This window comes from Chiloscyllium plagiosum, chromosome 16 (assembly GCF_004010195.1).
Source record: "Chiloscyllium plagiosum isolate BGI_BamShark_2017 chromosome 16, ASM401019v2, whole genome shotgun sequence".
NCBI lineage: Eukaryota > Metazoa > Chordata > Chondrichthyes > Orectolobiformes > Hemiscylliidae > Chiloscyllium > Chiloscyllium plagiosum.
In genome coordinates this window covers 49,953,825-49,975,959 of record NC_057725.1, presented here as the reverse complement: position 1 = coordinate 49,975,959, position 22,135 = coordinate 49,953,825, and the positions used below count along the sequence as shown (strand labels likewise).

General features: G+C 39.2%; 2 protein-coding genes across 4 annotated transcripts in view; both read left to right on the top strand.

Moving 5' to 3' along the window:
- Positions 1 to 6,131, top strand: part of LOC122557884 — a 59,233-nt gene extending 53,102 nt beyond the window's left edge. For 2 of the 3 annotated variants that reach the window (XM_043706063.1, XM_043706061.1), the window contains exons 21-23: positions 280 to 445; positions 3,124 to 3,281; positions 4,146 to 6,131. In XM_043706063.1, the coding sequence (XP_043561998.1) occupies positions 280 to 445; positions 3,124 to 3,281; positions 4,146 to 4,316 (495 nt within the window). In that variant the 3' untranslated portion in view covers positions 4,317 to 6,131. Of the gene's footprint in view, positions 1 to 279; positions 446 to 3,123; positions 3,282 to 4,145 lie in introns of those variants that run through there. The other variant, XM_043706064.1, reaches the window with a different exon arrangement.
- A 2,775-nt stretch (positions 6,132 to 8,906) lies between these two features.
- LOC122557885 lies at positions 8,907 to 19,021 on the top strand. Its single transcript, XM_043706065.1, has 4 exons — positions 8,907 to 9,390; positions 12,583 to 12,675; positions 14,842 to 14,934; positions 15,657 to 19,021. Exons 1-4 carry the CDS (start codon positions 8,970 to 8,972, stop codon positions 15,947 to 15,949), a joined length of 900 nt encoding a protein of 299 aa, XP_043562000.1. The 5' UTR covers positions 8,907 to 8,969; the 3' UTR covers positions 15,950 to 19,021.
- The last annotated feature ends 3,114 nt before the right edge of the window (positions 19,022 to 22,135 follow it).

Sequence of the window (22,135 nt, the reverse complement as noted above, 5' to 3'; positions counted from 1 at the left end):
CCTTCCACCTATCGCATTTCCAACGCCCCTCCCCCAAGTCCCTCCTCCCTACCTTTTTATCTTAGCCTGCTTGACACACTTTCCTCATTCCTGAAGAAGGGCTCATGCCCAAAACGTCGAATCTCCTGTTCCTTGGATGCTGCCTGACCTGCTGCGCGTTTCCAGCAACACATTTTCAGGTCTATCGTTTTGGACTAGATTCAGACCTGAGTTTCTCTAGTGAAAGAATAGGGTATGTAACTCACAGCACTGCAGTAAGGAGTGTGATGTTGGTTTTAGGTTTGGGAGAGAATGAAAGTGCTGGAGGAAAATATGTGGAGAAATAAACAAAATATGATTGAAAAGCTTCAGTGTGAGACTCGTCAGAACCTTGAGAAGCAGCTTTTGGTTCAGAAAAGGCTTCACCGGCACTCAGACAACAGAGAAAGTGGCAACAGAAGCAAAGGTTTGTGGTCTGGCAAAATACTTCTCATAAATTAAAAGACAATTAAGATTTTGATTGCTGTATTGTTTCCAACTTTCCCTCCATCTCTTTTGAAGTGAGTATCACATAATATGGCATAGAGTAATAAAGATGTACAGCATGAAAACAGACTCTTTGGTCCAACTCGTCCATGCCGACCAGATATCCTAAATTAATTTAGTCCCATTTGCCAGCACTTGGCCATATCCCTCTAAACTCTTCTTATTTATATACCCATCCAGATTTCTTTTAAATGTTGTAATTGTACCAGTCTCCACCACATCCTTTGGCAGCTCATTCCATACATGCACCACCCTCTGCATGAAAAAGTTGTTCCTTGTAAGTTTTTCCCCTCTCACCTAAAACCTATGCTCTCTAGTTCTGAACTCCCCCCATCCCAGGGAAAAGACCTTGTCTACTTACTGTATCCATGCCCCTCATGATTTTATTAACCTATATAAGGTCACCCCTCAGCCTTGGACTTGCCAGAGAATGAGTCCATTTCAAATATAAATATCTTGGTGAATTAGAAAGCCTCGTCTGAGCTGGAGCCCTGACTGCAAATCCTGATACTAACATTCATGCCAAATGTCCATGTTCCACAGATTTCTTAAGAAGCCTCACCACTCCCGGGGTTTTACTCAACCCAAATTCTGACACTTAGTTACACCTACTGGCTTCAAGGACTTCTCTGAGCCCTAACTGTGGGGAGATATCAAGCAGCTCCTGGATTATCTTCTTGAGCCTCAACTACACAAAGCCAGTAATGTTTAGCTGACTTCTCACCAGCACAGTTAACGCAGCACTTTCTCTGCATGGAGCAGGCCTGCTCCTGACTCTCTCTCAGACTCAAATTACAACTGACTTTGACCCAGGAACTTTCTCTGAGCCCTAACTGTGGGGAGATATCAAGCAGCTCCTGGATTATCTTCTTGAGCCTCAACTACACAAAGCCAGTAATGTTTAGCTGACTTCTCACCAGCACAGTTAACACAGCACTTTCTCTGCATGGAGCAGGCCTGCTCCTGACTCTCTCTCAGACTCAAATTACAACCGACTTTGACCCAGGAACTGTTTTGGGGTGACCTATTGAAAGTCTCACAAGCCCCAGCTTTGTTCCAAGGCAAGTGTGGAAGTAGCAACCACTGTAACACAAGTTCCCTGAACGTTACAATTTTCACAAATCACCCCCCTCCCCCCAATGATCCTAATCTCAGGTATAAGTTAAACATCCATGACTGAGGATTGGATGTTGAAAATAAAGATGCCTTCCAATTTTATGTGTATTCTAGCGGTATAAGACTGCTGTTCTGGGTAGTCAGTTTCTCTTTTAGTAAATTATTGTTGCAATAGCAATTCTTCCCAAGGCCTAGAACAGGACCCAAGCCTGCACTTGGCAGACAAATATTCAGCTGATCTTATCAGAATACTTCAGGTAGAGTTCCCAGAATCATACCTCGACACATTCCCAAACTACCTGTGCAATGCAATGAAGACAGTCAAAAGAGCTTTTCATTCATTTCTGGAGCAAATTGGATTCTGTTCTCTGCCCCAGAGCTACACAATAATTTCAGCCCCTCACCGTATCCTTGTTGACATAATTTAAAGCTTTTACTTCCAATTTCTATGTTAAGGCTGTTAGCAGCATTTTTAAATTAAACTTATCGATCAGCTTTTCCTAGTTTCTGAGGTTGCTATGAACATATTAAAATGTCAACGTTGGCAGACGTTCATACTGATGCATTCCTAAAGCTAATTTCCCCCTCATTACATGCAGCTTCAGAAGCCCTGTGATCGCAATCTCTCAGATGGTGCTGTCGTGGGATTTTATAGAAGACAGGAGGCAAAGAAAATATTCTGTTTAAGAAACAGATGGAATTGAGTTGGTTAATAATAATTTTGCAAAAGCCAACCTTTAGCAAATCATTACTTGTAAAGGTGACCTCTGCAAAAAGAAAAGTAACATTACGTTGGAGAGCTTCAACTGTACAGTAAAAAAAAAACTATGGATGCCGGAAATCTGAAACGAACATAGATTGTTGGAAAAACTCAGCAGGTCTGGCAGGATCTGTGGAAAGAAAGCAGATTTAACGTTTTGGGTCCAGTGACCCTTCTTCAGGACTGAATTGCTGTGTAACATTGAGGAACTGGTTACAGGCTCACTTGCGTATTTTCCTACTTGGTAAACCTTGTATTTAAAGATATAGTGATGATCAATTGGAAGCCAGATACAGTCCCTAAAAAGGAAATGCCTCTTCACTCACATACATCTCAGTGTCCCAGTGGTAGAACAGTACTGGGAAGTGTGTGGAAGCCATTATTCCTTCCTCACCAGGCACAAAGATCTTTAATGAGAGGAAACATACAAGCAAATATACTGCAAACTATATTTGTAGGATTGCCAACCACAAATAATATAAATGACATATCTTTGTGAAAAAGATAAAAGGTGCCCCCATTATTTTTAAAAAAGCCTGAGCCATTCAAGAGTCATATCTGATATTTGGTCTGTACCATTAGCTAAGAACATTTTGTTTCTTCTCCTAATCACGAACTATTGATCTCAGATCAAAAGTATATGTGTACACACGTTAACCAGTGATTAGAACCCATAAATATGCATATATTAACTTATTCATGTTTTCTACTGTCCCTGGTAGATGAAATCTGTTTCCCAGCCCTGTTCATGCCAATGAAGATTGGACAAGTATTTACTCCAAAGGCTCGTTTGTACTTTCATCCATCAGGATCAGCAGGCTTCTTCCGTCTAACCCAGGCACCATCGGTGATTAGCCTCCCTACTCTGTGCAGCAGCACTGTATCCTTCACATGATGTTGCTGATTGCTATTAAAGGAGTAGAAAGAATTTTTTAAAAAAGTAAAACATCTTAAAAAGGTTATAGTTTTGCTGTAACAGGTAGTTAGCTGATCAGGATCATTACTTATATTATTGATGGTCACACAGAATTATATTGAAGGGTACTGAGTTTAGCAATGAAGATGACTACAGATATCGGGAATAACAGTTTTGTGGAAATGTTAAGAGAATAGATTTGACTTTGTGATGTCATGTAAAATAGGTGACCGTGAACCATCACCTCCTTTTGTTTCCCCCAATTTTAATCTCACTGATATTAGGAGGCTGAGTATGAAAAATATCCGCGATCTCATACAACATGAGAAGCACTCCTGTCTCTGCATTATCCTGTGTGTAATATTGCCACACATTGCATCTTGTTTCAGTTGATAGGACTCATTTAGAAAATTGTTGTTTCAAGTACTACTCCAAAACATCTAGGGTGGCTTTTCTGTACTTTATAGCACCAAGAGTGTTATATTGTTGGGGAGATTCTGCTTTTAGGGTGATTCAGTTGAAAATAAAGACGAAGTTTGCTCTTCCCAGTGGTTTAAATGGATGTTAAGTATTATCTCAAATCTTCTGGTGTCCAGCCCATCATTTTATATAAACCAACACCTACAAACAAAGACTGAGATTATCTGATTTGGTGTTAATAGGACTGCTCTGCAGAAAATTGACTATTTTGTCAAAGGCATAATATTACTTATAAGTAATTGATTATGAAATGTTTGAGGAAATGATAGGACGCAACACAGCAATGTAAATTCATCCTTACCCCTTATTCATTCTTTTCCATTTGCTTACCTTAATGATACTATTCAGAGGGTGTCTGTTCTGAATCTCCTGAACCCAAAGGTAACGTTGCCAATAAGCCCAGCCATTGAGGGTAACCACACCTCCACAGAAAATGAGATGATGGTCAACAAACTGGTATCTGGTGCATCCACCATAAATCAGGCATGGACAGACAGTGAGGGCAAGCCACAGGATTAGATCAAGATTCCGAAAATGTGGAGACTTTCATTAAATCTGCAGATGTGCCATTTCCTTTCTCATTCCTGTTCAAAGATGCCAATTCTTGCTAGGGTACTTCCTATGTGTACTTGCAGCTTTTTGACACTATACACATTTTTTTAGACTTATTATTACTGTGGAAGTCTAAACAGTGAGTGTCAAGCTGTTTAGCAGTAAAGCACATCACGGTCAAACCTCATCCTATTTTCACCTGATAGTACGACACTTGTACTTTGAGGGAATCCAGAACGCTTGGTTTGTTTTTCCCTCATTTCCCAAGATAAGACCAATTGTAGTGTTCTATCAGTGCCTCAGCTATCACTGTTAGTGAAATTTCAGTTCTCTTTGAGATGTCTCAGAAGGGATAATTTCAGGATTCAGGAAAGAGGAAATTCAGAAGCAGTCTGAGAACATAATAGTGATTTGAGTAAAAATAAGAGTGGGTCAAGGTGATACAGATAACAAAAATAATAGGGTATTAGTGGCTAAGGTGATAGAGAAAAACATTAAAGCAAAAGGCACTCTAAATCTGCAAAATGTTAATAAAGGGATATAACATTTGAAGTAAATTAATAAGCACTGGCAGATGGAATGTTATGTCTGGAAATGTTGTTATCCACTTCTGGATAACAAACAGAAATGTTATATTTGTATTGAAGTTTAGAGACGAGGGAGTATTGGTATTTGGAAGGACTTGACTATCCCTTGTTTACAAATAACAGAATTTTAGCAAACAATGAAAACAAAATACATTAGCTTTTATAACAAAGGGACTGAGTATAAAAAAAATTAAACCTTGTTGCAATTAATACCTTGCCAAGACCAAATTAGAATGCCATTTACATGTATCCTTGCATTAGGAAGGAAAGGAACACTTAGGAGGGAATGCAGTGAAAGATAACTGAATTGGTTGCAGGAAGAAGGGATTGTCCAAAGATGAGAGATTGTTTAGATTAGATCTACATTCCTTAGATGCAACAGAATGACAGCTGATCACATTGAAAAGTAAAATCTTACATGTCTTTACAGGATAAATACTGGGAAGATGTTTCCCTGGTTGAGAAGTTTACAACTCTTAGGATAAAAGCCCAACTCTAGAGGACTCATATGAGGAGAAATTTCCACACTTAAGTGAATTCCAAATGTACATGACTCTAAGATGATACTGGCTACACTATTGTTCTATATATTTAAGACAGATCAATACATTTTTTGTATGGAAGAGGGCATGAATGTGAAATTGAGGTAAAACATCAGCCATAATTTTATTGAATGATATAGGTTCCAGAAGACCTATTCCTGCTCTTATTTCTTGTATTTTTTTCACATTCACTTAGAAAGTTGGATTGAGGTATGAATGGAACTGCTTCGATATCAGTGTGTTATTTTTATTCCAGCAAGGATTTCTTTCTGTGCTTTTATTTATGAAGCCCTTGAAAAGGAGAGCTCTTGATATTTTTGTTAGCTTTAGTAGATGTATCATTTTAATATCAATTGCTTGACTTTTATCTAATAATGACTTTCAAATAAACATTAACTCCCTTTTAAATGCCTCAAATAAATTTACTACAGTGGTTTTCTGGAATAGTGTTATCCACATTTTCACAATTCACTGTGAATTTTTTTCTCAGATTTACTTTTAACTGAATTAATTGAAATTCCAGGATTATCTTATCCTGACTCTTCAACTGCAGGGAAGAGTTGTTCTTGCTTTGTTGTGCCAAGGTTTTCATTATTTTCCACATTTTAATCTGATCTCTTAAACTGTTTTATTTCCACAGAATATAATCCAATTTCAGGCAATCTATTATCATAGCTCAGTCCTTTCATCCTGACATTTTGTTTCTGGACTTTTCCAAGAACAATATGTCTTCCTATGGGTCTACTGCAAGTTGGTAGCCTGATTCAGCTCAGTGATACTGATCAGGCAGAGGGAATTGCACTGACTAGAGCTTCAACTAGAAATTAGTGTTTTAGTCAGACTCATTTAATTGTGTGGATTTGGTCCATGGATACTCTTCACTGTGTGTGAAATTTGAACATTGTGTGAAAGATCAAGTGAAAAGAGCATTTATGATCAGTCATGCTTAGAGAGCCTTTAAATATGTAGGTTTAGGTATTAAGTAGAATAGGGATTGACTTTGAGTCAACAGTCTTACTTAGAAAGTTTTAATCACATCCTTGTAAAGGACCTCAAAGAAAGATGATATTGCATTTTTGGAAAAAGCAGACCAGTTATGAAGTTTGATTGGATTGTTAATCTGCTTGTGTACATGGTCGAGACTTGATGCTAGTTATGATATATAGTAAATGAGCACTTTGAGAAAACGTGTTGTTGAAAAAATGTTGAGAGCAAATAAAACATTAAAGAAATTAAATACATAAAAATCAGATTCTAGTTTTCAGCCTTGGGTGACCCAGAATTTATGCACCTTGTCAGCAATGCCATGTATGCTAGTCATCTAAATGGAATTTCTAGTTTGGCAGACTTTATCATATTCTTGGTGAAAAAGCATTTCAAATGTTGACTATTGGCTTAGGAAGTCAAGCAATTTAAATAGGCATACATTAACCACTGCATTTCCTGGGTCTTCATTTGGAAGGTGGAAGCAAGTATGTAGCATCATATAATATTTATGGTTGAGCACCTGGGGCTAAGGAATTCCTGTGCTGGCCTCAAGGATTGTAGCCACTGAAATAAAATTCATTTGTATTTGGTTCTACAAATAAGACCATAAGATATAGGACAGAATTCAACCATTTAGCCCATAAAGTCTGCTCTCCCATTCAATCATGGCCAATTTGTTTCTCAAACCGATTGTGCCGCCTGCTTCCCATGATCCTTGAGGAACTGCGGAAAGGTCACCGGACTCAAAACATTAACTCTGATTTCTCTGCACAGATGCTGCTCGACGCGCTGAGCTTTTCCAAGTAACTTTTTTTTAATCTTGAAAGCCTATTAGGCTGGGATACAGAAATAAGGAGGCGTGTAGACATAAAGGAACTTAAAAACAAAAATTTACAATTGAACTGTTGCTTAACCAGAATCATTGAGCATAGGGGTGATGGATGAATGGGATTTGGTGCAAGATGGCACGTGGACAGCAGATATTTGGATGACTTCATTTACAGATGTAAAACTCCAATGGCCAATCAGAAGTGCATTTGAATAGCAAAACCTAGAGTTAACAAAGGTATGCGTGATAAATGCAAATGTCTTTAAACCCAAAAATAACGTGTTGTAACACTGGCAACACAAAGCTTATTATTCTTCTGTTTATCATAGTGCTAGTGTTGGGAAGACAAAACATGCATTCTGCAGATAAATTTAATGTGAATATTTGGCACCTCAAGGCACTGAGGAAGGTGGAGCTGGAAAGCAGGACAGGTAATCTCAAGACGTCAGTCAAAAGCTGTTTTAAGGTGTGGGCAAATGGCAAGTTTGTGCCAGCAATTAGTTGCTGCATCACATTAATATGAATGCCAACGTAGTTCTTCACTGTTTCAAACCTTTCAGATGCTGAATCTAGCGCATCAATGGTGTTGCTGGCCTTGGGAATTAGTGTCTTCCTCCCCTCAAGCTGCCTTACTCGCTCCAAGCTATTGTACAGGAAAGAAAGATCACTCAAGCTCTGCAACAGTAAAACTTCTCAAGCCGCTGCCTCTGTGACAGTGGGGTGCCTATCACTGCTTTGGATGCTCACATATTATCTTGCGTTTGCTCTGGATTAGCAAGGGGACCAAGGGTTAATGGGAGAAGGAAGGTGAATGGGTTTGAGAAACCTGTCAGCCATGATTGAATGGCAAAGTCGATGGGCCAAATGGCCTAATTCTGCTTCTATATCTTACGGTCTTATTTGTAGCACCAAGTACAAAAGAATGTTACTTAAGCAGTTGCAATCCTTGATAGCAGCGCAGGAATTCCTTGTTCTCAAACGCTCAACCACAAATAATAATGAATATATTCGGGAAATGCAGTTGCGTCCAGAAGCTTTCTAGTTACACACTGCACAGCACGCGACTTGGACCAGTACAAAAAAAAATCAATGTCTTGAGGAAGGGAAAAAAGGAAAAGCGTATGGATGTCATCACAAAAAGGGCACGCCACATATTCGAAGTGGTTTATAACTTCTGTTACTGACATAGTCAAAAGGCAGAACCTTATTCATATAACCAGCTGTAATAGATTCGTTCTGACTATCCCTGTTAGATTTAAAAGGAGGGAACAAAAGCGGGCTATGTTTCCTTTTCGTTGTCCGCCACTTTCATGATAGACGATGAGACTTTTTTTGGAAAAAAGGAATCAACGATTTCAGACAGGAACCTCAATTTCTCCTGTACCTCACAAAAGCAATTGGACGAGTCTGTGGAATCTTCAGTTCTCTACAGAGATTGACTCCTATTCTCGTACAGCACTTGGGAATGTAAACCCTGGTTTCTTTACTGCCTTCTCCCTCCCCATGTATACGGGTTAATCGCCTTTACGCTGCATTGCCGAGGTACGCAGTGACGCATTCTCCAACCCCTCAACCAACACCAATCATCATTCTTCTTCCTCCACCATCATCATCCCTAAACCCATACATCCCTGAAAATCGTGAATAAACTGGATGATCACCAGCATTTTTAACAATGGCCAGGAGAGCAAGTAAGAACTGGGCAGACGAGGAGATCAAAGGTTTGTTGTCCATTTGGAAAGATAAGTCCATCCAGGACCAGCTGGCCGGAGCAGTGAGGAATAAAGATGTGTTCGTGAGGATCTCCAACAACCTTAACGCCTTGGGGGTCAATCGGGACTGGAAGCAATGCCGGGCTAAAGTAAAGAACCTGAAATACGAATACAGGACCATGATGAACCAGAGAAAATCCGGTAGGAGGTGTAAATCCATGCGCTTCTATAATGAAATTGACGCTGTTCTGGGATGCCGATCCCCTCAGGCTAAAAGGTCACAGGATAGAACAGTCCTCAGTGTGGTCATCAAGCAAGAGGAGAGGGAGGATAAATTGGAAAATGGCCCAGCACAGACCTCAGCAGCCTCCGAAAATGTCACAGGTAACCTCTTGATTCTTTCTACAACAGGCGAATCATAGATAAACGAGGTAATTCTAAAGGAAAAAAAAACACAATTCCGAAATTTTCTTTACGTAAGCGAAATTAATGCCAATTACTGATAACAGTTACAAAAAGAAACGTCAGAGATACTTTCAAATATAAGCGTTTCTGAGGGCCGCCATCTATCAATGCTTTTGACTCTAATTAAAGTACAGTACTCTCGAATCATTAGTGTCATTAAGCACAGTACAGCTGAAATGCAAGAGGGCCTATTAACTAAACGGGGTAGCTATGTTTTTTTTGTGATATGAAAGGTTGTCATAAATGTTCACAATTTTTAATAACTATTCTTATGTTTAATATCTCAGATGCAGTCATCTGGAGATATAGTTGTCCTTTAATATTCATTGTACTTACCCCTAAAGTCACCACCAAGCTGATTTTAATTAGCATGTTCCAGGTGAGGAATGGCACTGTGAGGAAGTTGCTGACCAACCGTACTTGATTTCCCACAAATTAATTTTCCATGAATGAAGTTTGGCGTTTTTCTGTTTTAAAGTTGTTATAAAATGAAAATAATTAATCTAAATAGATGGAAATTTGAGAACTGTTAAATTTCTGGCATGAGTGCTCCTGAAGGATGCAGCATGTTATGGGCACCTGATGATAGAATCATCTTTCAAGTATCCTTAATATTCAAAGCATCGACCTCAACAGTTATCACCGTCTTTAACATTCACAGCAGGTTCCAGAAGTCTTGGGTAGAAAATAATCAGTCTTGATCTCCTTCCAGCCAAAGAAAGGCCTGTTCACACATTTTACTCCTATTACCCCAGTTACAATTGTGGCTCTTGTCACTCATTTCGAATGATGATCAATTAACTTGAAAGGACTGCCTATAAAAAGTCTGTAATTACATTGCAGTAATATTACAAAGCATTTATCATACAATGCCAGTAGCAGAGGTGGACTCTCCCTCTTTATGGGCATTTAAACGGGCATTGGATAGGCATATGGAGGATAGTGGGCTAGTGTAGGTTAGGTGGGCTTGGATCGGTGCAACATCGAGGGCCAAAGGGCCTGTACTGCACTGTATTTTTCTATGTTTTATGTTCTATGTTCTATGTGCTAATTATTTTGGCATCCAGCAATTGTTGCTGATGACATATTCAGATATGTTTCACTTGATGCACTGCGGCGTAGTTTTAGATGAATATAGAATCAATATTCATCTATTTCATATATTTATATATATGAAAATAGAAATGTACAGCACTAGGCCATTCCACCATAATCATCCAGCCTAATTCCACTTTCCAGCTTTTGGCCTGTAGCCTTATAAGTTACAGTACTTCAGCTGCATATCTACCTTTATCAACCTTTTAGACAGTGAATTCCAAAACCCCACCATCCTTGGCTGGTATCAATTTTCCCTAGAACCCCATCTGAATCTTCTACCTTGTACAGTAGGTCCATGATTCTTGGTGGTGGACCCCTGAAATAAGGGAACCAAGGCCTTCGTATCCACTCTATCTGGGCCCCTTGTAATTGTTTACACTTCAATTATGTTTCCCCTCAGCCTCTTCTGTTCAAGCCCCTAACCATCCTGATTTTGAGTTATGTTGCTATTCCTTCATTGTCATTTGATCAAAAACCTGCACTCCCTTCAAAACAGCGCTGTGTGTGTACCCTACACCAAGATGGAATGCCGTGGTACAAGAAGATTATTAGAGATGGGCTGCAAATCATGGCCTTACCAACAATTTTCATATTCCATGAAAGAATAGAAAACAATTGGGAGCATGCTTTTGCTGAAACTAATACACGCACAATGCTAGACATGTCTCGTAATCCAGCTGCTCTCATCAGTCTGGTGCCTCTTTGCATGTCTCACATTGGTAACACTGAGAGGCATGAAGCAAACAGCCATTCAATCTTGTCAATACAATGATCACATCTAACTGACCTCTTATATGAGCTAATTCTATGCCTCACTGAGGACACTAATCCTTGGTCAAGCCCATTTTGTGGGTTGGTCACATCATTTTATATCACATGATTGTATTTGCGATCAATAGGGCTGCAAACCTGCAATTATGGCTGCAGTTATGTTGCCAAACTGCATGGGTTATTGGTTCACTTTCAGCATTATATGTTCACATTAACACTGTGGCTTCTGACTTTCTCTATCGAGGGCCAAAGGGCCTGTACTGCACTGTATTTTTTTTTCTACCTCTGCTCTCTTGGTGAGGCTTACTTATTTCGACCCTTGTTCCCTCCTACAGGAGAACCACCAAGGGATACTAAACTTTGGATCCACTCATAATCTGACTTCAACACTTCTACAGCAATACTTGATTTGTACCCCTTTCAATCCTGTCTGCTTTCTGCCCATAGTAAATTTGTAGATTGGCTGTTAATTATAGTGCCTGCCTTTGAACTGCCAGAACATCTGCCTGATACCTACTTTTGTCCAACTCTCAGCCTACTGGACATTAATTTGTTGGAGATGGGAAAATCAGCCACCTCCACCTATGCGTATGGTCACTGATCCACAGTTGATCCCCGTATCAAGACATGACAAAATTCAGCCTTATGACTGGGCTAATGCCCTGCCACATATTACAATGGATCATTTATTGATTTCTTGTTAACTTGATAAATTACACAAATGAGCAGCTGAGTTACAGGATCCAGAAGATCTGGGATTATATTCTCAGCCTGTGTCTAACTGCTGATCTCATTCAGGACAGTGAGAAAGATACTGCAAAGGCCTGATTTCAGGAAGTGAAAGTTAATGAGGTGTTCTGTTCCTGATTTAGTATCCAGTGAGCTTAGTGACAATGCGCATAGGTGGATATGGACTAAGGACAGGTTTGGATTTCAATACTTATTTAGGTTAAATGTCCTACCAACACTCACTCTCTGAAATAAGTAGTAGTCCCTGCATGAGCTATCAAAACAGTACCTCATTCCTGTGCAACTATACCCCAAATAAATTCAACAACTTGGAGTGAGATGTAGGAGAAAACTGTTTAAAGAAAATCTGTTTGCTTGGATGAGTCTTCAAGAGAACAGTATAAACTCTTTGTTCCACTACTGATCACCCCAGATTTCAAATTAGAAGCAGGTCATGTCTTACATTTGAAATTGGTGGAGCACTGACAAACTGTAAATTTTAAACTCCTGCAGCATGCTATATCCAACCAGTTGTTGCCCAGAGCAGAGATGGGGAAGACGATAAGGTTCTGCCCGAACCACAGTCTGAAGCAGACAGTGTTACAGGTATGTATACACACTGATGATGATGAGAAGGCAAGGATCAAATGCTAACACTTACATAAACTACTTATGGATGCAACTAATAATATTGTGAAGAGAGAGCATGGCATCCTGTTTTGTGGGTGCCTGGGATGATGTGGGGCTGAGTTGAGGTAGATTGTCTGGACTTGGATAAATGGGGATTGTCCCTAAAAAGGGTGACTATGTATTCATACAGTCATAAAGATGTACAGCTCGGAAACAAACCTTTTGGTCCAATTCATTTGGTAATTCATTGGCATGGATCGGGAATTGGTTCATGGGCAGAAAACAGTGAGTGGGGACTAAGGTTCTTTTTCAGGTTGATGACCAGTTGGGTTCCAGAGGGATTCGTGCTGGGACCGCAGCTATTTCCAATATATATTAATGACTTGGAAGAAGGAAGTGAATATACAGTAGCCCAATTTGTAGATGACAAGTTGCTAGAGGGATACAAACTGTTTACAGAGAGATGTAGATAATTGAATTAAGTGGCAGAAAATGTGGGAAAATGTAAAGTTCATCTTGGAAGCGAGAACAGAAGAACAGAGTCATATTTAAATGGAGAAAACCTGCAGACAGATGCAACAGAAAGGGACTTCAGGGTACTTGTACATTAAACCTAGACAGTGAGCACACAGCTGCAGCAAATATTCAGGAAGGCTAATGGAATGTTTGCCCTCATTTCAAGGATGTTGAGAGTATAAGAGTAAGGAAGTCTTACTGCAGCTGTACACACGCTGGGGACACTATGACTGAGAGCAGTTTTGGTCCTCTTTATTTAAGAAAATATATCATTTCATTGGTGACAGTTCATAGAAGGTTCTCATATGAAGGGATTGTCTCATGAGCAAAGGTTTAACAGGTTGGGACTCTGCTCACTTTAGTAGAATGAGAGGTGACCTTATTTGAACATATAGGATTCTTAAGGGCCTTGACAGGCTAAATGCTAAGAGGGTGTTTTCTCTCATCGAAGAGTCTTGGACCAGAGGGCATAGTCTCAGAATAAACGGTTGCCAATTTAAGGCTGAGGTGAGGAGGGATTTCTTCTCCTGAGGGGGTTGGAGTCTTTGAAACTTGTCACAGACAGCAATGGGGGGAAAATCCCTGTATATATTTAAACCTGAGGTAGGTAGGTTCTTGATCAATAGGGAAATCAAGGGTAATGATGGAGAAGGCTTGAGTGGGCCAAATGGCCTACTCTTCCTATTTCTTGTTGATAAAACAAGTAATTATGATGATACTCATTGGAGAGTAAAGAGAATGAATAGAATTGATTAGTCTTTATTGTCACATGTGCTCAAATGAGTGTAGTGAAAAGTTTGTAATGTCACCTCTCGGTGCCATCTTAGGTGCAGCGTACCTAGTAACAGATACTTTAAGTGCTGTTACAGAATTGAAATAGTAAAAGAAATAGACTAGCATGGGAATACAGAGTTTGATAAGTCCAGATGATAGTAAAAAAGTATATTTAAAGGACTCAGAGGTAATATTAATGAAACATAGAATTCTGAGATCACTCTACAGGCTAGATGCAGTGCTAATGTTTATTCTCACTGAGAACTCTAAAACTAGTAGTCAGTTTAAAAATAAGATGTCTCCCACATTGGATAGATTAGACAGAATTTTGCCTCTCATCAGAGATGGTGGAGGCTGGATCTCTGAATTTATTCAAGGCTGAGTTAAACAGACTTTCAATCTGAAAGGGGGTGAAGGATTATGAGTGGCTGGCAGGAAAATAGAGTTAAGGCCACAATCACTTCAGCCGTGATATTATTGAATGGTGGAGTGCACTGAAGGAGCTGAGTGGTTTTCTTCTGCTTCTGATCTTATTTCCAGCCTGAAGCTCACATTGAGGATTGTAATGTGTATCAGGAGCAGGTTGGAATTTGCATTTGGATCTAAGGCTTAGGACAAACTGTGACAGAGGGTAATTAATGGTTAAGGTCTCATGAAACAACTTAAGGGTGTATGAGTTTTTGTTCAATTTGTTGACTTCCAATAGAAATCACTGAATAATTTGAATCCCAGTGATAGTGAGTCATGAAATTGTCTTTAATGTTGAAAAGGAAATGTTTGGTGGAGTTCTGTGATGAAATGGGACTTCTAAAGCTTATGGTTGCCTTTTATTTCTCTTGATTTCTGGTGTAGCAGAAACAGAAGGCCCTGTGGAGGAAGAGGTGGTTAGTACAGCCTCGGAGACCCCTGCTGCAACAAGCAGAAAAAGGACTGAATCTGAACACGGTGTGTTTCTGAACAATGATACACTAATCATGTTGAGTATGAGCTGGATAGTTAAATAATGGCTTATAAATTGGGAAAACTGTCAGGAATAATTGGCACAGCCAATACATACTAGATTGTGACCTAACAATGGAAGAACCTAATGTTATATGCTTCTTTCGAGTATTATTTATGTATTTAATGCATTCACTGACATTCTGTAATGTTGGTGTTTGCTGTTTGCCAGACCCAAGCTGCCCTCTTTTCCCCTTTCCTTAGACATCCCAAGCTAGGCCTTCTCAGTCACCAAACCAAACCTTAATAAAGTACATTATGTGACAAAATAACCATCACAAAATGTAGCTCTAAACAATAAAGTTCAGAAGAGTTCAAAGCTCCGTCTTGAATGACCTCTGCTGGGATATTTAACAGAGGCCCCATCTTCTCTGACAGGTTGGTATGAAACGTCCCATGACATTATTGAAGAAAAGTAAGGGAGCACTCCTTGATGTCCTGGCAATATTTAGCCCATAATAATAACACAAACAGATTATTTTTGGGAGCTCGCCGCATGCAAATTGGTTGCCTTATTATTAGAATGACAACTCTTCAAAAATATTTAATTGGTTGTGAAGCACTTTGAAATGTATTTAATTGTGAAAGGTTAAATGCAAATCCATGTTTTTCCTTATCTCAAGTAATTTTATCATATGTCACTTAACTGTCCTTTTGAAAACCTCTAGAATGCACAGTGCCAAACAAGAGGATGAAGCTGAAGAAAGGAACCATGTTTCAAAGACACATTGGCACAATTATCAACACCTTTATGGACTATCAGAGGAAAGCTGAAGAGAGGTTCTACAAATGGGAGGAAGAGAGGCGAAGAGAGGAGCGTGAGCATGAGCTGCGGATTATCCAACTATTGCTCGATCATTCCAGATCCTCAATGATTCAGACATCTCAGACACCAGATTACATGAGATCACTGCACAGCCAGAACACCAATGTGTTCACCCCTCCTCCCTCAAACAATTAACATTCAAGATCTTTTTTAATAATTTAAATTATTTGCTGTTGATGGTGCACTGTTGTAACAGCCAATGTTAGTCAGGACCAATTAAGTTGCCATTTCCTAGATTTGCTCCCATATTGCCAGCTCTTATGCATCCAAGTCTTAACAGGAAGATGAAGTGAAAGGATGGTGACAGTGTTTATGAAAGAAAATATCCCCAGTAATTGCACTATGCGCCAACCAAAACAAGCCAAGTAGGTCCCAGATTCTATCGACAGGTGATGCTCCATTAAATGAACTTAATATTGGTGGTGTTAGAATTGACTTATCCAAGCTTTGTGTGAGCATCTGTGTGTATGTATGTGTGCGCATATTTGGGTTTAGCTGGTGAAGTCCCCTTCCCACAGTCAAAAGGTTGACTGTCGCGACTTGGTGTCTCGGCTCAGCAGGACTGGAAGCTGTTTCCACCTGGAATTGTATCCCAGCAAATCAACACAGGAAAAAATATTAATTGTAGAAAAAACAAACAATGGAAAGGTAAGTTGATAGCATCTAATAAAGGATACATTTTGGGATGGGACTATTCCTCGGAATGTGCTCCAACGATGAAAAGTCTCACTTTAAAATGTTAACCTGACTTCTCAAATGCAGATTCACATTCAACACTTCCACCATTAATTTTTAAAAGTTCACGTTTAGCTGCTGTTTGACTCAGTGAAGCTGTGGTTTTAAAATGTATTGGGGAACCGGGACAGTTTCCTGAACTGCAAAGGATGAAGAGGGGCATTATGTTACAGGATTAATCGATGTCCTATATAAATTATCAAATTGTTTTAGCTCTGTGAGAATACTTTCTTACTGGGACATGATGTGCTTCAAGTGAGAGCAATCTAATATCTCAGCGAGTACCTATACCTTGTGCTATGTTACTGAGCCAGTCAGAAAAGCCGCAGAGTAGCAATATTTCAGTTTGATTTCCTGTCAATACTGAATTCATCTATGGTCATTGTGGGTCAATTTGCCTCTTTAGGGAGAAAAGATCATTCCATTGATAACCTGATTATTATCAAGATGCAAAATATGTATGGCTTGGGTGAGAAGAGGCTTAGGTTTAGCTCTGTTGGTATCATTGTTGAATCCCTTGCCTTTACAAGTTAGTCCAGTTATTTAGGTGAAGAACTATACTGGCACCATAGAACCATCCCCCAGCAAGAATCAGACGATGGAGGAAAACTAAAACAAGAGAAGTATTTTCAAGAATATTATTTTTCTTTAATACTGACTAAATTAAATAGTTCACTGTATAATAATGGCAAATCTTAAACCTTGTCTGCAAAAGCTGGTGGTGGATGAAAAGCATCATGGGTAGTTAATATAGGTGAACCTCTCTTTCTTATTTTGGGATCAAGCAATTGGTTTTACATGGAGACATTCCCTTATGTTATGAAGACCATTATGTTTTCAGCAAACAACTACTGGAGTCTTTAAAAATCATTTATCATAACACATTATGAAGCAGTAACTGTCCTAATAATGCATTGCAAGATCTAACCTTGTAGTATTGCACATATCATTTGATGCTGTATCAGTGAGTTCTTTCATCAAAATGCTTTTATCATACATTTTCCTGTCACTCAAGTAAAGAAAACAGTAAAACCAACAGTCATATGTTTTATTAAAAAAATGAGTCAAATGTTTGTTCTATGTGAGCTAATGCATCTGATTGTTGATGGATTTGTTGATAGCCATTCTCCTTGTTTACTCAGCACTGATTTGTTTAAGTATACTTAAATAATAATATTAATCTTTGCATTTATTAAATTGTCATATTTAACAATGTCAGTGAAAGGGGAACAATTCAGAAAAAGCCCTGCGTCCTACTAATAACAGTAAAACAAAGCTTATTAAATTTTTGAAAGTATTGGATGAGGGAGGAATGTTAACCGGAACTCCAATTTCTTTGTGTTTCTGAACAGACTGGCAGGTCCTTGTATTTACATCTCAGAAAGCACCTCCAATAATGCAACATTGGAGGGTTGCACAGATTATGCACACTAGATGTAGTGGAATTGAATTCATAAGGTGTCAGAATCTTTGTTTAGCTTCCTAAATAAACCTGTACACGTGAAATTGATCCACCGGCTCCTCTGTAAAATTGGAGGTCCTAGCTCTGTTTTACAATTCATATTTCTGGAAAGTTACTTGAGCAGCAGCTAGCACAGCAAATGTTTTTAATGGAGGAAAATGAAAACATGATGTTTTCTTTTGGTTAGTTAGGAGATTGGTCATTGAACAAACTGTTTCAAAGAAATTGAGATTAATGCATGGTTACTTAATCTTCAACTAATCTTGGCTGTCAGATTTACCTTTAAATCTAGCTGGGATAGTCATAATTAGAGACACAAAAGCGAGCCATGAATAAGAAACACAAACTGAGCGACTACTAACACATTGATTCAGGAAAAGTGACATTTCTAATGTTTTTTTTAAAAAACTGTCCTATTTTGGCTAAGAATAATTGTCACCAAAATCTAGTCCTCAAATATTGCTGAATAGTATTTATTCGGATTCCTTGGGTAAAAAGGCATGCAGTTTGGAGCATATTTGGAGTCCTCCATGTGCCTTGGGCACAAGAATAGGGTTCCCAGTGGACATAAGTAAAAAAACTGATAGTAAATTTATATCTTTTCAAATTGGATGTTGGTTCAGTCATTATATTCGTTTATAAAGGCCCATTTGTAAACTTTGTTTTTCAGACAATATTCTTGTATGACAATTAAAAAAAGGCCTTTCTAATAAATTTTAATTAACATCCTGTCGCAACATCTAAGCCACAGAAAAGGACTGCAGGCATGCTTTCTGTTAGGGAGAAATAAATAGAAAAATATTGAGAAGCACCATCTACACTAAAACCGGCATAATCAAGAATTTCTTTCATTGCTAAAACCAGTCATGATGGAATGTTTAGCAGGGTAAATAGTGACTGAAATAAAGTAGAGTGTGTTGAAAAAAACTGACATCTGTACTCTCTGATCTTGCTTTCCCTGATGTTGAATAAATTGCACTTAGCAAATAATTTTTGCCCTACCCTCTGAATTTTGAGTTCAGTGTGATGTTGAACATTTCTTTCTTGCATTTGTGTTCATTTTTTTTCTGGGCAGGGCTCCTCCCTGAGACATGAGGTCCATTTCATCAATCTCCAATATTTTCACTTCACTTTTGAACTCTTACCTGTTCTAGTTCTTTTAATTGTAAACTGTTGACATAACATTGGCCACCTTAATTTCTCCACTCCCCTCATTCACTCTAACCTGTTCTCCCTCTGAACTTATTGCATTCTCATTTTGAAGAGTCATTTTTGACTCAAAACATTAACTCTGTTTCATTCTCCACAGATGATGTAAGACCTGTTGTTTATCTAATACTTCGATTTTTTTTTGTGAGGTTTCCAACATCTTGAATATTTTGCTTTTATTTTAGTGACTATCAATGTGTTCAGTCCACTATTGAATGTTCATGGGCTTGAACACAGACTTTCTGGCTCAGGGTAAAGGGGCACTATCCACTAAACCACAAAGATCTCGTCACTCAAGTATTATCAAAATAAACCGGGAAATAGTCGAGGGTAATATATTTAATGTCAGTTAAATTCCCCAAAGACTCAGTGGGTAAAGCCATAGATCTGAGGATCCCATTGTACATCATGCTGATCTTTTAGCCTTTCATTTACTTTAAGTAGGTTCTGCACAAAAATAAAAGTGGAATGGCAAGTGGGAGAGATGACACAAGACTGGTGAGGGATGTAGACAGGTTAAGTGAGTGGGCACAAATTTGGCAGCTGGAATATGTGGGGAAATGTGAGTCATGCACTTTGGGAGGAATAATAAGAGAGCTGAATATTATTTTAATAGAAAAAGACTACAGTAGGCTTCAGAATAGAAGGATTTCAGAGTCCTCATCCATGAATTACAGAAAGTAAGCATTCAGATTCAGCAGGTAATAGGGAAAAAATTTGGAACATTGGCCTTTAATTCAAAGGGAATGGAGTAAAAAACATTAGGGAGCTTTTGCTAAAACTAGTCAGACCACAGCTGGAATACTGTAAACAATTTTGGGTCGCTTCTCTAAGGAAACATATATTGGATGAGAGGCAGTCTAGAAAAGATACCAGATGGGAAAGGACTGTCTTATGAGGAGAGGTTGAGAAGATTTGCCCTATACTCATTGGAAGATAGAAGAATGGGAGGTGATCTTTTGAAACTGAAGATTCTTCAAGGACCTGACAGGGTAGATGTGGGAAAGCTGTTCCCTGTTGTGAGAGAGTCTTAAGACCAGAGGGCATAATCTGAGAATAGGGGGAATCACACATTTAAGACAGAGGTAAGGGGGAATTTCTTCTCCCAGAGGGTTGTGAGTCTGTGAAATTCTTTACCACCAACGTATATATATTGTTTTGAGATTCAAATCTCTTGGTTATGCCTTTTTTTAAATCCCCCACACGACTGCCAAACAACAGTGATGCTTATTTCTCCCCAGTACCCATGTCCTGTGCGTGTAGGTGCAGGGTCACAGTGAAGAAACATGGAGTGCAGAAAACTTTATTGGTGTTCCACTACCAAGAAAAGAAAACACCCGAGTGGCCAGTGACAAGCAGTGCCCTTCTTTTCAAGGGCAATGCCTACTTGAACGAAAAAGTGAAGGGGCGACCTCAAAAATAGATTGAGATAGGGTCATTCAGAATATTCAAGGCTGAGATAAACAAATTTTTAATCAATTACAGAATTATGGTCAAGGGGAAAAGACATGAAAGTGAAGTTTAAGATGCGACGTCAAATCAGCCATGGATGTAGGTTTGCTCACTGAGCTGGAAGGTTTATTTCCAGACATTTGGTAACATCTTCAGTGGGCCTCAGGCAAAGCAATGCTGAAAATTCCTGCTTTCTATTTATATGTTTCGGTTTCTTTGGGTTGGTGATGTAATTTCCTGTGGTGATGTTATTTCCTGTGGTGAAGTCATTTCCTGTACTTTTTTCCCAGGAGGTGGTAGATGGGGTCTAACTCGATGTGTTTGTTGATAGAGTTCTGGTTGCATTTCCATGCTTATAGGAATTCTTGTGCGTGTCTTTGTTTGGCTTGTCCTAGGATGGATGTGTTGTCGAAATGGGGTCCTTCCTCATCTGTATGTGAGGATACTAGTGAGAGAGGGTCATGTCTTTTTGTGGCTAGTTGGTGTTCATGTATCCTGATGGCTAGTTTTCTGCATGTTTGTCCAATGCAGTGTTTGTTACAGTCCTTGCACAGTATTTTGTAAATGACATTAGTTTTGCTCGTTGTCTGAATAGGGTCTTTCAAGTTCAGTAGCTGCTGTTTTAGTGTGTTGGTAGGTTTGTGGGCTACCATGATTGGACAAACAGGCAGAAAACTAGCCACCAGAATACATAAACACCAACTAGCCACAAAAAGACATGACCCTGTCTCACTAGTATCCTTATGTATGGATGAGGAAGGACACCACTTTGACTGGGACAACACATCCATCCTAGGACATGCCAAACAAAGACATGCACGAGAATTCCTATAAACGTGGCATTCCAACTGGAACTCGATCAACAAAAACATCGAGTTATACCCCATCCACCACCCCCTGAGAAAAGGAACAGGAAGTGACTTCACCACAGGCAATGACATCACCAACCCAAACAAACCCAAACATATAGTAGAAAGCAGGAATTTTCAACATTGCTTTGCTTGAGGCCCACTGAAAATGTTACTGATTAGGGTAACGAAACATCTGGAAATGAACCTTGCAGCTCAGTGAGCAAACCTACATCCAAAACCTCAACCTGAGCTACAAATCTTCTCAAACTCACTAAATCAGCCATAATCTCATTGAATTGTGGATCTGACTCAATGGGCTGAAATACCTATTACTGCTATTATGTCTTGGCAAGTGTAAATATATGGCTTACTTGTAAATATACGGCTGGCTGCGACTGTAAATATACTCGGCATTCGGAAGCCTTTGGGGATGCTCCATTATGCGCGCGCGTAGAACAAGGTCACGTGGTGCTCTGCTCCGTTGCAAAACAGGGTCACGTGATGCTGTTTCACGTGCCGGAGGCGTGCAGGGAGGTCACATGATGCTCTGTTTCACGTGCCAGAGGCGTGCAGGGAGGTCATGTGATGCTCTGTTTCACACGCCGGAGGCGT

Coding starts and splice junctions, on each gene's coding strand:
- LOC122557885 (XM_043706065.1), top strand. CDS start 8,970: ATGGCCAGGAGAGCAAGTAAGAACTGGGCAGACGAGGAGATCAAAGGT. Junction 9,391..12,582: donor AGCCTCCGAAAATGTCACAG/GTAACCTCTTGA, acceptor AAACTCCTGCAG/CATGCTATATCCAACCAGTT. Junction 14,935..15,656: donor AAGGACTGAATCTGAACACG/GTGTGTTTCTGA, acceptor GAAAACCTCTAG/AATGCACAGTGCCAAACAAG.